Source organism: Chelonoidis abingdonii, chromosome 24 (genome assembly GCF_003597395.2).
Source record: "Chelonoidis abingdonii isolate Lonesome George chromosome 24, CheloAbing_2.0, whole genome shotgun sequence".
NCBI lineage: Eukaryota > Metazoa > Chordata > Testudines > Testudinidae > Chelonoidis > Chelonoidis abingdonii.
Genome location: NC_133792.1, coordinates 20071993 through 20086669, shown reverse-complemented (window position 1 = coordinate 20086669; position 14677 = coordinate 20071993). Strand labels below are relative to the sequence as shown.

General features: G+C 46.5%; 1 protein-coding gene across 2 annotated transcripts in view; it reads right to left on the bottom strand.

The window, feature by feature from the left end:
- Window positions 1-2131: 2131 nt before the first annotated feature.
- SNAPC4 (small nuclear RNA activating complex polypeptide 4) overlaps window positions 2132-14677 on the bottom strand; it is a 29954-nt gene continuing 17408 nt past the window's right edge. For both annotated transcript variants that reach the window (XM_075060567.1, XM_075060568.1), the window contains exons 16-24: window positions 14161-14574; window positions 12752-12841; window positions 11530-11779; window positions 10844-10914; window positions 10385-10492; window positions 9275-9302; window positions 6478-8603; window positions 4433-4574; window positions 2132-2515 (exon numbers count right to left, since the gene is read on the bottom strand). In XM_075060567.1, coding sequence (XP_074916668.1) covers window positions 4452-4574; window positions 6478-8603; window positions 9275-9302; window positions 10385-10492; window positions 10844-10914; window positions 11530-11779; window positions 12752-12841; window positions 14161-14574 — 3210 coding nt within the window. In that variant the 3' untranslated portion in view covers window positions 2132-2515; window positions 4433-4451. The remainder of the gene's footprint in view (window positions 2516-4432; window positions 4575-6477; window positions 8604-9274; window positions 9303-10384; window positions 10493-10843; window positions 10915-11529; window positions 11780-12751; window positions 12842-14160; window positions 14575-14677) is intronic.

Sequence of the window (14677 nt, the reverse complement as noted above, 5' to 3'; positions counted from 1 at the left end):
TATTCCTGCAGTTAATGCAGCGTCACACAGCTTTGGATCACCACCTCTCCCTGTTTTTGTTCTACAGGCTAAACTCCAAACAGCCTCATGCAAGGTTGTCAGAGCCCCTGCTCCTGGGCCTCTCAGCACAACCCTCTGGGTGGAGCAAAACTGGTTGGAGCTTCTGCAACTCTGTGCTTCCTGCTGCGTACAAACCGCACGCGTAGCACATGCCTTCCAAGATATGCTTTGTGAAGATTTTGGGTGAGGCTGATCTGAAAGCAATGTGTTAAACTGATAGGCCTATCCACCTTGTGGGGCCTGCATCATGACAGTACTTCAGTGCCATCTTAAAGCATAAAAACTGCCTCTATTTCCATGTTTTCTTGACAAAGAGGTTGCTCAGGAGCATTGGGTCCGCAGGCATCGGCTTAGTGCAGGTGTTGGTTGGCAGTGATTTTTGTTTTTTTTGAAGGAAATGGCATCGAAGTGTTTGAGGCAGAAGTTATATAAACTCTAATTTGTTATAACCACCAAAGACAGAGGCTCAACTTCAGACAAGAGAGGGCTGCAATAGTTTTGGATGACCTCACTTGGTTCCTAGGTGAAAGTTTGCTTATTGATCATTTCTTCAACTGTGTAATAGACGGATAGGTAAAGGACTCGCTAGCATGACTGATGCTCAGGGTTGAGCTGTAGCTGAAGTTTTCTTCATTTAATAACTAAGTTTCTGGCTCTTTCTATAAAATGGTTTTGGGAATTCCACTCTTGCGTCCTCCAATCTCCATTATGACAGAATCCAGGTGTTGGGTATGTTTGTAGCATAGTAGGCGAAGGGGGTTACTTTTAAATCCAAACCACTGGAGAGACCTCCCTGACGGAGCTGCCTTTTGGTGCCAGCAAACAGGAGGGAATTTGTGCACACTATGCATTTACCGTCTCTGCAATAGAGCCTGAGGACAGCTTCCAGAATCAGTTCAATTCTCCTGCCCCACCATCTGGTGGAGTACCACCTAGACCAAAGGTGTGGGCATCCCAGGTCCCTGAATTATAGGGATGCTCTATAGTATGGTCCCCATCTCTATTCTCCCCCCATGCTCCATACCTTAGTCCTAGCTTGCTGGCCACATACCACATTCAACCCTCCAAGTGTGAGGGAGACAACCATGACATTCTAATTAACCCATTAAATAGGAGGCATTACAATGAGACCCCCTCACCAGAGACTGAGATCAGGTGCCGCACAGCAGCAGCCTGGCTAATCAACCCAGCAGGTGTCATTACCTAAGTGGCATTCACAAAGGCACACTGACTCCAGGGCATAAAGTCCTACACCCCACTTAAGCCTCATGTTAACAGCTGTGTGCCAAGCGATGCACATGGTTTCATGGCAAAGCTTGCGCCTTGGGGTAAATTTCATGCAGGATGGTGGCTCGCACACACTTTGGGAGAGGGAAACTTGCCTGCAACTCCCTTCTCTGGGTGTGATACAGGCTTAACATTTGAACAGCACCTTGGCCTACTGGGACTTAGCGACCCTGGAAAGCACCACACAGGCATAGGGTGGCACAAAGCATTGCCGGTGAAGCCATGCTTCATAGCATCACTACAGCCTGAAATCACTGCTGTGCTCCTGGGAAATTAGAGCCACTCCAGTGTCTGCTCTTCCCCAGCATCTTTCATCCAAGGAACTCAGACTTTACCAACTTTCATTCATTTAGCCTCAGCACTCCTGCACTGCTGATGAGGAACTAGAGAGAATGACATGCCCAAGGCTGCACTGTAATCTGCAACAGAGCCAGGAAGGGGATCCTGTGCGACCAAGTCCTGTGCCTTAACCACAAGATCAGCTAATTCCCACTCCCTCTTGGGTTCTATGTGAGGAAACAAACATCACCTTTCTTGTTGTCAAAGACCAAACACTTACAGGAAAGCATATTCAAATGAAACCTCTCCTGTTTGTGGGGCCAGAAATAACATGCCTAAATCTTTTTAAATGAGAAAAAATATAACATTTATATTTAATCAAACAGTCAGAATCATTCAGGTACAAAATAAATCCACTGATGATTCAACGGTATTGTCACCTCAGAACCAGTTAACTGTCAACCACAAGCATTGCCACAGCATTAAAAAACACAGACTCATGTTCTGAACTGGGGACAGACATTTATATAAATAGGCTCCAACATAAAAAACACGCAAGCATTCATTTTTAACGTCCGTTTCCAATAGTCTTCTCCCACCTTTGTCCATGCTGCTGCCCGACTGTAAGAGTGTTAGAACAGAATCAGTCTGTGTCAAGAAAAAAAAAAAAAAAAAAAAAAAAAAGACTTCCGTCTCTAACTTTCCCAAATAATGATTCTAAAAGAGAACTGTAGTAATATACAGACTTGGCTAAGTGATGGGAAAAACAGTGCAACCATTTTCCTCTTCCCCAGAACTGCAGAGTCAGTTTATTTGAAGCATCACTGGTCAGTAGTGCAAGGAACAGCTGCTATTGCCACGTCTGAAAGCAAGCTTCATTCAGAGACTCCTGTAATAAGAACACATTCACCTCATTAGTCATAGGACAGAGTTTCTAAAGCCATTTAAGAAAAGAATAAAAAAGAAACGAGAACAACTCCATGAACTGAAGAGGGATCAAGGCAAAACAAAAAAAAAAATCTTTTCACTTATTTGGTACCTGTCAACCAAAAGCTGTTGGTTTTTTTATGCTGATCAGACCACAGCATCTGCGTAATATGGTGTTAGCCCTGTGAATGCAGGCAAGGAAACTGCTTGCCCTGCAGAGTCTCTATGGTAGACACACAAAAAGCATCCAACTCCCCAGGCCCTCTGAGAACTAAACACTTATTTTGTCCAGCAGTGACTTGTGGGTGATCTTACTCACGTTAGAAGCACTGCTTGATGGAGACCATCTTCTGCACTCTATTTACTTAAAAGTCCATCACTATGGCCACTGAGAATTTAAAAATAGAAAACAGTTGCCATTGCTAGTGTAGGACCTTCAGTATCTTTGCTCCACTGTTGCAGTCAGCCAGACGTCAGACAAAGCAGCTCAAGTGAACCCCCATCACCAGAACTCTGTGAGGCCATCAGCAAGGGGCACACAGCAGCCGAGGTGTAGAGAAGACACTAGGACAATGTTTAAGCTCTGCAGCAGGAGCCAATAGCTTTAAACACATCCTTCAGCCATTCCTCTCCTCAAGAGCTCACTCCTCCTTACCTAAACAGTCATCCTGTTTGGTTTTTTTTTTTTTGGTTAAACTTGTCTTATCTTAGCAACCTATCATGCAAAACTCTATCAGTTACAATGCCTCACAACCAATTCTCACCACTGACTGTATGGATTCTGGGTTGTTGAGTCCATATGACGGTGGGCCTGTGTCTCTAAAGCAGTCACAAATATCAGTGGAAGGGTAACAACCTTTGTGAATGCAGTAACATCAAATCCCTCCTGGAAGAGGTTAATCAGTTGGCACCTGACCAGAAGGACCAATGGGGGAAAGAAAATACTTTCAAATGGGGGGTGGAGGGAGAGAGGTTTTGTTTGTGCTCTTTGTTTTTGTTCTCTCTTGGAACAAAGAGAGACCAAGCAGGTAACCCAGCTCCTACTGAAATGATACTTTTATTTCCTTGCTGTTACACCTAAACTTACAGAAATTGTGTTAGATTATCTTTTGTTTTAGCTTGTGAATTTTCCCTGTGCTAAGAGGAAGGTTTATTCTGTTCTGTTCCTTTGAAGTTGAGCCTAGAGGGGAATCCTGTATGTTTTAAATCTTTTTATTACCCTGTAAAATTACCTTCCACCCTGATTTTACAGAGGTGCTTCTTTTACTTTTTTCTTTCTAATAAAGTTCTTCCTTTAAGAACCTGGGTGGTTTTCAGGACACTAAAACCCCAAGGGTCTGGTCTGTGCTCACCTTGTTAACCTACTGGTTGGTAGATTATTTTCAAGCCTCCCCAGTAAAGGGGGTGAAGGGGTTTGGGGGAATATTTGGGGGCAGGGGTAGGACTCCAAGTGGCCCCTCCCTGAATGTTTGTTTAAATCACTTGGTGGTGGTGGCGGCAGCAATACCGTCCAAGGACAAGGAAAGGAATTTGAGCCTTGGGGAAGGTTTTAACCTAAGCTGGTGAAATATAAGAGTTCAGTGGGTTTTTCATGCGGGTCCCCACATCTGTATCCCAGAGTTCAGAGTGGGGAGGAACCCTGACAAGAGGACTGTATAAATGTAGCATGCCTTGTAATTACGATCTTTACTGATCACGACTAAACAAGTGACTTCAGACCTGCAGCCCACAGGGAAGGCGAGACAGGCCTGTTTCAAACCACTGAGATAGGCCTTGAGTCAGGATTCCCCAGCTATTTCTAAGCTGTGCCTCACACAAATGCCTCTCCAGGTCTCTCTCCTCAAACGAGAAATAACGGCTTCACAGCGAAGTTACTAACATTTCTCCGCATGCTTCTCTCACATCCGCTTCCTCCTCTTCCTGAAGCGAGTACTTCTCCGAGTTTGCAGAACTCTGGCCTCACCCACGTCAGCGCCGGAGCCTGAGACCGATTGCACAGCAGGCGCTTCACCTGCAGCACCCTGCAACATAAACAGTGATAGGGCATTACTGCAGGCTGAAGATACTTGGGATTGCAGGAAGGACCGGAACACTCTCCCCACAAATCATTCTGGCAAGGCTGGGAAAGAATGGAACAAAACTAGCACTCTCTTTATTACCAGATCATTAAAAAGCACAATGTGATGCCTGTTCCCCTCGATCACACAGCCGTGCCAGAAAGCACGCGTTCTCCCAATAGTGAGGAACATTACATACAGAGTGTAGTAAAAATTCATCTAGCCAATGCTCAGGTGTTTCTTCCTGAGGACAGCGATCCTGCAAGGATTCAAGCTGGAGCCCTGCTTTTACAGCAGTTCCCTAGCTCACAGCCTCAGCCTGGCTCCGTGGGAACGATTCCTCCTCCCACACATGATGATTTTGCCACTGCAGCTGGGGGTTAGGCTGGGGCCCTGCTGAACAAGGAGCTCCAGAGTGTCTCAAAGTGAAAGACTCTTCCCAACAATAATGCAGCCACCTGGACCGTGTGCACATTCTAGCAGGTAAAGGGAATCCAGTCTGACTTCTCCCCATCAGCCCCCAGCTGCTGCAATGAAGCCACTCCAACTGAATGAAGGTGGGCGGGCAGCAGGACCCGTAAGTCTTTGTCCACCCCTAGAGCAATTTGGGAGCTCCTCCTGGGTACGACCCACTGTGCTTAGCACCCCAATATAAGCTTGTGGGGCTGACACAGGGGGCAAGCCTAGCTGCAGATTCTTCCCTGAGGAGAAGAGGCGAAGCCGGCACTATTCTAACACCCTTCTTTGATCAGCTCTTCTAGGAAGGGACTGCCAGTGGCAACATAGGAACAACGGAATAAGGATCAGGAGGGCCCGAGAATGAGGCATAGTCACCATCCACCCCTTTGGTGTTATGGAGCTTCACCAGGAACATCTCTCCCCCAACACTCCTTCCACTGGACAGGCATACAAGCACTTGGAAAACCCTAGCCTAGTCACATGTGACGCTGTGGAGTAGGAACCTTACATTCTACATAGAGACACAGGTGCTCTTCCCCTTACATCCTGGAGATGCAAAGACCACCGTGTTACCTATCCACAATGTAAGGAATTCTCAGACACACCCAATCCTGCTAACCAAGCTTTCCTGGGAGCAGTAAACAGCTGCAGGTCTTCCCCAAGCACCCTTCTGCTTTGCTCTACTGTAGTATCCACCAACATAAGCCGAAAAGGAGGAGCTTTATGGGAACCACCACCAATTCTGTAAATGGGAGCTTTCAGAACAGGGCTAGAAACAGGGTTAGAAGTTAAGGATCATTGTGTTTTAATACTATAAAGAGAATTTAAGTTACTGAAAGTCTCTCTGAAGACTGCAACCAAGAAATGCACTATTGTGAAACCCTGTACCATCATGGCTACCAACAGCCCTAACCAAATTCTCCAGATTCCCTCTGACAACCTTCTACAAAGCAGCTCTGGGTTTACATCTGCAGCCCTGTGAAAATCTAGGGGTACTGTAAACTAACCTGAGCTTCATATTTAACAGACCCAGAGACACTGCACTGACTATGCTGTACCTACTGACTGGTGCTCCGGGAAAGAGGGCTTTGGCATAGGTGGGAAGGAGTGGCACATAATCTGGGTCTAACGTTGAATGGAAGCTTGATCCCTTTTTTGGGGGGCGGGGGGGGGAGGGGGAGAAGAGGAGGAGGAGAGAGGATCCGACTTCTGTGGATGCACGGTACTGCGTGAAGCAGGGGGAAAGTTTCCCCTAGTTCTTAACCAGATAAATCCATGCTTACTCAAAAAGGAAAAAAAAAAAAAAAAAAAAAAAAAAAAACGTTACAAGCCAAATCCTGGCCCCACCAAAGTCAATGGAAGTTTTGCCATTAACTCTAATAGGAACAATTCAATGCTTTGACTTTACCTGATTAGTGATGTCAGCATCCTCACTCCCAGGGACAATGCCAGCTTTGCTATCCAAGGGTACTTCCACTGGTTCTTTCCCACAGCTTTCTACCTCCATCAATTCCTTATCAGCAGAGGACTCCTCTTTGTCACTCTCTGAACACTGCTGCCAGCTGCTGGAGAGAGTCGTAGTCACAGAGGGAGGAGGCAGAGTTGCTAGGACGGCTGGGAGAGTAAATGCTGCTAAAAACCTGGCTTTCAGCAGGAGATAGGCAGGGTTATCGCTGAGTTTCTGCCACACCAGCGCTCTGACAGCCGGCAGATCAGTCCCAGCACCCCCATCATTGTGCTCTTCAGAGGTCCCGAGGCACGACACACGCTGCTCCAGTGTCTTCTTCTGCAGAAGCAGCCTGGAGAGCGTTTTCAAGTTGCACAAGAAAGGTGGCAAGTAAGCCAAGCTGGTTTCCAATGGGGGCACCGGGATGCCTCGCTTCCCTCTCAGCCACTCCTTCACCGAAGCCTCATCCTCAAGGGAGAGAAGGCTGACATCCAGGAGGTTCTTTTCGGCACTAGGCGTGGGCAACCCAGGGGAGTTGTCCACTTTTGGGGTGCTCTGTGGCTTTGGGAAGATTGGCCTGTTCCTGGTTACCTGTGCACCAGGAGCGTCTGAGTTCTCTACTATGTTGTTACAGGCCAGAAGCTGATCCGGCCTTTCCAGCAGGATGTTTGGATTGGAGGTGGCTCCGGTGAGCGTACTGCAGTTATTGCTCTCGCCTGGGCCAGGGAGACTTGGTGAGCAGAGCAGGTCAGTCCATGCAGTGCTTGCAGGAGGCTTCGCTTGGGGCAACACCACAGGGCTGGGGTGCAGAGCTGCTCCTTCATCTGGAAGGCTTGCTGGTGCTGCACTCCTCTCTCCAGAGGAGTCAGACATCCTCGACAGGCTGTTTAAAGATGCAGGAGCTGGAGGAGTCATGCTGGGTGAGTTGTGCCCAGGATCCAAACAGGTTACGGATGAGGAATGAGTGGAAGGGTTTAAGCAAACCGTCTTCCCTGAGGGTGCCCCTTCCACTAACGGTGGGCTCAGCACTTGTGCACTCATGCACCCGATGGGAGGGTGACTTGCTTCAGGTGGCATCTGCGGCACTCTTGGGGCAGAGGTCTCTCCAGTCTGACTCTGATTTTTGGCAGCACTGCCTACAATCCCAGCTGCAGGCTGCTTCCCTTGGCTCTGAACACTCACCAATGCTTGTACCGAGGTGGGGATCAAACCCTGTTGCGTTACCACCCAGGTAATGGGCATGATGTTCTTGGGAACCATGTGAGACCTTCCCTGGGGAGCTAGGATAGCAGGCAATAGATTGACTGCATTCTGCTGTGACCTGATCAGTGCTGGGGCACAAGTCATGGATGTGGAGGGAGAGGTTTCCTGGGGGCCTGACTTCATGGAGGCAGGGTTCAGAGAAATGGCTGAAGATGGCATCAATGCAATCCGCTGTGGCACAAAGGCATGGTTCTGCAAGACTACAGGTGCTGAGCTGCCACTGAATGCTTGAGCTTTCTTGCACCCCTGGGACAGGCCGTTCTCCCCTGCACCGATGGGTCTGTCCTGAGAAGCCTCACCTTTGGACACATCTCCCAAAGCTGCGTCATTGAGCTCTCTCTCGGATTTTGCTCTCCTCTCGGAGGAGCAACTTCTCTCTGCAAATTCTGGGGCTGGAGATGAATGGCTTCCGACAGGTTTGGGAGAGGAGACAGAAGCCATCACAGGAGTAAATGGAGGTAATGACACTGGTACACACGCTGCCTGAGCATTCCTGCTACCTGCCAATCCAGCTGTCTGAGGCTCACTTCCTCCTTGTGGGGCAGGAATTACCTGCTGCACAGGGTGCTGGATTATCACAGAGGGTGAAACCAACACCTGGGGGGCAAGAATCACCGTTTTCTGCAAAGCTTTCTTAGCCCGGGACTCCCGCAGCCTCTTCTCCCTCAGTAATTCTGAGACAGTTTTAGGCTTTTGCCTGGGAGTGGGAGGAGTAGGGACATCTGCTGACACAGCTGCAGGGTTCTCCTTTGCTTTTAAGGCAATGGGTCTCCTGGCTCTTCCCTTTGCTGGGACCTTCTGTGAGCGGGGCTGTGCTGACAAGCCTACAGAAAGAAGAGATTTTATCAATGCTTTCAAAAGTGAATGAGGCTTTAAAAGTTGCTCTCTAGCTATTAAAGCACAGGGTAACTTAACACAGTAAGTAACACACTACTGCCATTCATGCTAACAGAGAGCTCCAAGGGACTCTACGACAGAAAACGTATCTAATCTGCCCTGTTCTGAGGACCTCTTTAAAAAAAAAAAAAAAAAAAAAAAGTGACACAAATCCCAGTAACGAGGAGCGACTGTAACTATTGTCCCAGGAGTCGTGTGCAGAACTTACCAACAGAACTATATACCATGGAAGGGAACATCCGCTCAATCAGGTCAATATAACACCAACATTCAGCACCAGTATTAGACCACGTCAGGGTGCTAGAACACCCAGCCTTCAACAACACTACAGAGCTGATGTCCAGAGATGGTGTCACAGCATTGTTGGTCACCCTGTCCCTCCAGAATCTTTGCTCTTCTTTATTAAATGGCATCTTTCTATGGCCAGTAATGGAATGATCAAATACCACCAGCTTAAAAACCCCCAGAGAGTACAATGAAAAGTGATTTTTTTCTGGAGGCTTTTATCACATCAGATTGAGAGTCGTATTAACCAGTGATTAACTAAGCACAAGCCCCTGTATATTGTGAACATAAATGGAAGTGTTAGGGTAGGTACCTGAAGAGTTCTTGGAACTGCAGGAGGGCTGCAAATAAAGGAAACAGATTATGAATTGTGTTCTTGGGATATCTAGAGATCAGATACATGGCACTGAAGTAGAAGGCACTCATATTGTGGGTACATCATTTATCCAGATGTTTCTGGGAGAGCTTTGTACTCTAGCAGGAAAACAGGATTCTGCAGGTATACATTGGCGCATTAGCAGGAAAATATCCTCAGGACGCTGAAAACATATGTCAGAAGTGGACCCCAATAAAACTAATGATGTCAGTGCAGTTGTGCAGGTTGGATTTCTCTTATCTTCCCTTCTACTGACACCACATGCCTCTTTAAAGAGTTTCAGCAGCAAGTCCACAGGACTTGGCCTAGAACAGGAGTCAGAACTTCAAGTAAGAGACACACAAACAATCCTCCTTGGTAGATGCTGCTGTTCTTGGAGCCAGTTGGCACCACTTTAATCATTTAGCCACAGAGCATCAGCTCATGAAGGCAAGGGCCCAGCTGACCCTTTCATTACTGTGAACACCAACAGCAAAGATATCTTCACCATTTCCTCATTAGCTTCCAGGCACTACTGCAATACAGATAAATTGTTTTATTGCCTGCACATACAGTATGGCAGGGATGCGTGGGAGAGCCTCGTACCAGCTTTTGAAAAGAGAATCATCATCAGCAGATCCAGCAAGCATAAGGTATCCAAAGCTTGGACTGCCTAGACAAGCCATTTAGCCAGTTGTAATTATAAATTCACAACAACCACTTCCTCTTCTAATACAGCATTTCACTAGCAGATCTTACAGAGCTTTACATAGGTAAGTGACTTTTACTAACCTCATTTTATAGCTGAGGGAAAATGAGGTTAAGTGACTAACTCTTGGTGACCAGAGACTAGTGACAGAACTGGAAACCCAACCCAGGTCTCCCACTGCCCAATTCGGCGCCCTATCCACTCAGCCACATTAACACTGGTTTTAGTCTCTCCTCTGTGAGAAGTACAAAGCAGCAGCTGACAAACAGGATACGTACAGCTTCCCTTAACACAAACAGTCCGTGATTTCCACCCAGGCGCCCCGCACAATGGGACAGGGTTTGAAACACACACAGTACCTTCTGAAGTCGCCTTGTATTCCCAGCCATGGACCTGATGAGGTCTGACTGCTTCATCTTCCTCTCACGAATAACCTTCATGCAGCCACTAGTGTCAATCTGGAAGAGCTGCAAGGAGATGAAAATCTTATGTTAAAGCTCAGCTCGGAAGAGAGGCATTCTGGGGATGAAGACGACGACACCCTGCAAACAGGAGACATTTAATTCGAAGAATCTCAGGGCCTTTTTGTTGCCACTGGAAAGAAGCTAGGTAGTATTTGGTTCTTTGTATTGCAAGATTTATTTTTTTAAGCTGAATTTACAATCATGGCTTCTCTACGTGGGCCATATAAATACCGCAAGACGTAATCATTCGAGAGAAAAATAAGTGTCAATGATAGATGTTAAATATCTATCAAATACAAGTATAAAAATAACTATGTTAAAACTCTGGAGTCCAGTTAATGCAGTGGTGCCCACCTGAATGAAGAGCGTGAACACTGGAGTGCTGCCCAGTGTGACTGTCTGAAGCTGTTCTTGAATAACAAGAGCTGGAAAAAAGAATCCAATGTAAAAAAAAGTTAAGTGAACATTCACATAGGTCTGCAGGTGGTTATGAGCAGCACCCCTCCAATATTAACATTTGAGGAGCTGAATAACGACACTTGCAACTCACCCTGCTCTTATAAAAGACTCTGGCAAAAGAGAATCCCCTCTGTTAAGATCTCAGAATGACCATATATTTTGAGTAAATAAATGAGCATAATTCCCTACCTCTTGATTAACAGAGACTCCTGGATAGGAAAAAGTACTGTCTCAATAAAATCTAATCTACAAAGGAAGAGTGTGGTCTAGTGATTAGGGCTGGAGACTAGGAATACGACTCCTGGGTTCTACTGCCAATTCTGCTGCCATCTTGCTGTGTGACATGGGCCTACCCCTTCCCCTGTCTGGGTCTCTGGTACCTGTACCATAAATGGTAAGAGGTAATGCCACTTACCTTACACCTCAGGTGGTCAAAGGTGCTTTGAGATACCAGGATGAAAGGTGTGTGTCCTAAGGCACAATCCTGGAGCCCTGTTTAAGAGTCTGGTGCCATGCTTGTAAAGGGGGGTGGGGGGGAAGAGAGACGGGGACAGTTAGTAACCTGATGGGGTCAATGGTACCTTTTGTCTGATGGGACGCCACCCTCTCAGCTCTAAAGGTGCAAGGCAGTAGGACATTGCCCACCCACGGAGTCACTGCCATCAGGAGCCTCCTCTCCAGATTCTTTCTGTGGAATTGCTCTCTCTGGCGACGGTACTGTTTCTCCTTAGTGTTCTGTAATCCCTGCAGCACCTGGTCGACTGATGTGCCCGGTGTCGCTCCAGAAGCCACTGCTGAAGAGGGGACATAAGGCTTCCGTAGCCAGTCTTGCTGTATGTGGCAGAACAAAGATATAAGATCACAAAAATTCAAGCCAAAAGCTATAAAATAGCAGAACTCCATGGAATTCTATGGAACGATGCCAATGTATGCCAGTGGACGATCTGCTCCAGTGGATTTTTATTCCATTTTACCAGGACACTGGAGTCAAAACACTTACTGTGTGTTAAAATAAAGGTTGCAGATTAGAAGAAAGCATATACACCCTGGATTTCTTACCGGGGCAGGGGTTATAGGTCAGACCACCAAAATTAAATTATAGCAGAGCCATTAGACTGCTTAGGTTAGGAATCGAGAGCACTGTTATCCTTCCCTTTCTCTTCACAAAGCGCGTCAACATGAGTTCCTAACCGTGTCCTTAGGGATGCCAATATTATTAGTTACAGGGCACTCTACTATTTCAGTGTAGATGGGGACAGTGCATAGTTTGTAAGCAGCTGACCAATGAGATTGTTTGTTTTGCCTCCCTTGTTAATTGCACCATTAGCTACTTATCTTTTTATCTACACAGAACTCAGGTTCAAATGCTGTTCCCTATGGCAGGATCACACTGGATAAACCATCAGTTGAAACACTTGTGGGTTTGGTCCTTCAGGGAGGATTAAAAAAAACTCAGCAGATCACGTGCGCGCTAAAGCGAAGCCTTCCATCAGGGCATATAAATGAGAAGTGCAAGGCACTAAGTTTAGTGGCGAGCACATGGAACTCTCAATCCTAGCATTGTTTAAGTGCGTAGCCAGGTTAGGTATATGTTTAGAAGCAGTCTCAGAGCTACATGCATCATTGGCCCTTTAACAAGAGCTCAGCCAGGAAAAAGGAGTGTGGGAGTTAAAGTTGCTTTGGAAATTTTACTCCCTTCAGTCGATCGTGTATGGTTTATCATGAAGAACATCTGGAATTCCAAACAGATTGTCTGTGCTATTAGCAGGGGAAGCCAGAACCACCAAACAAAAAGGCACTTACGCATTTCCTCTGAGAGCAGGTATTTCTTCTTAGCACTCTCCTCACATCTTCCAGGGTAACTTTTAACACTTGCTCTCCTCTTATGGAAGCCTAGAGGAAAGTATACAAAAGCCATAAGAATGACCATACTGGGTCAGACCAATGGTCCATCTAGCCCAGTGTCCTGTCTTCTGACAGTGCCCAGTGCCAGGTGCTTCAGAGGGAGCAAACAGAACAGTCCCAATTTCTGGCAGTCAGAGGTTTAGGGACACCTAGAACATGGGGTTGCATCCCTGACCATCTTGGCTCATAGACATTGGTGGACCTATCCTCCATGAATTTATTTAAGCCATGAGCTAAAACAAAAAGTTTACAGGATTAAGAGTCATGTGAAGAACTAATCTGCACTGCCAGCTAGATATTTGCATTTTCTCAAAGCTCAACTGTCATTTGTGGTCAGTTTAATTTTGTCTCTCACACACTAGCCCAGTGCTGCAATGTTTTGTTTACACATGCATATAAACTTTCCTCTGAAGTAACAAAAGAAAAAATGTTAGGAAACCCAAATTCAGGACCATTTTGACCCATCTGTTCTGCTTTTCTGGCTTCATGGGGGGGAGGGGGGAGAAGAGACAAATCTGAAACTTTTCCCAGAGAAATTGGGTTATCAAAGTCACCACAAGACACGCTGCGTAAAATTTTCCAAAGACATCTCATCCTGTTGGGGTGTGGTGAAGTTGTTCAGGAAAATAAAGCAGTATAACTGATTGAATATCAAGCCAATGCTACACTTGACAATCTGATTTTCCAGAACAACCTTGAAGAGTGTGACCCCAACAGTAACATTACATTTTTCCCTGAGTTATGCAAATACCTGATCTGCATTGAGATGAAGAGAGGCTCTCACGGCCAATATACACTATCATGTTAGCTTTTAACCTGAAATGCTCTACAATTTATACTAACACACCTCCATGCACAGAGGGCTCTTTCTCGACCCCAGTAATATCATCTCTGGGGTGGAGGGTGGCAGCTGTTTGACAGCCACATGAAGTGACACTTTGGGCAGGAAGAGTATCATGGCAGAGTGAATTGACAAGCAGAATGCAATTGATGACACTGGCACTTGGCTAGGACCTTGAGGTTAACACCTTATTCTTACAGGAAGTGCTACGGAGGCCTTGAGGATACCAAAAAGGGCAAGGCCTTGGATTCCACATTTCATCCAAAAGGTGGTCTTCCCAAAACAGTGCCCCCTATGACACACAGGGGCAGTGGTCCAGTAATGATTCAGAGAGAAAAAAGGGGCTATAATCACCCACACCACTTGCCTTAGCAGTCTCCCATCTGACCTGATCAACGCTTCACAGCTTGAGCTTAGTTGACAGCCCAACAGTACAATCTTTTTAAAGGAGAAGTAAAGTGCTCACCTCCTTTACCAGTTCTTCTGGATCCTTCAAATTGAGGTCAGTAGAAGGTGAATACTTAATACCTTTCAGTATGGTACTTAACCCTGCTGAATCAGTTGGGACTCTGTCCCTGCCTCCCCCAGCAGACGTAGCTGGAACTCGTTTTAAGCGTCCCTTTACATAAGCACTTTTGGAACAGTAGAGGGAGGAAATCAAGTGTTTGGCTTTCCTGCGGTTGGCTGGATCTGTCCTTGTCGGGATCCACAGATCGAGGCCAGGCACTGTACCCCTGAATCCTGAGGGGGAGTCTATTTCTCCCTCAGAGCTATTCATCAGCTCCGGCTCTGAATCCTCGCTGCTGCTCTCTGAAGAGGTGGAACTGCGTCTCCGCACTCGCCTGCGCTTCTGAAGGCGTTTCCTCGGCCCAGACTTTTTCTGTTTAGCATTAAAAAACCACAAACCCAACAAATAAGAGCTGACAAAATATTCACCACTGATTTGTGTCTCCCCCATTTCCTCTTCATTAGAGCTGGAAGCA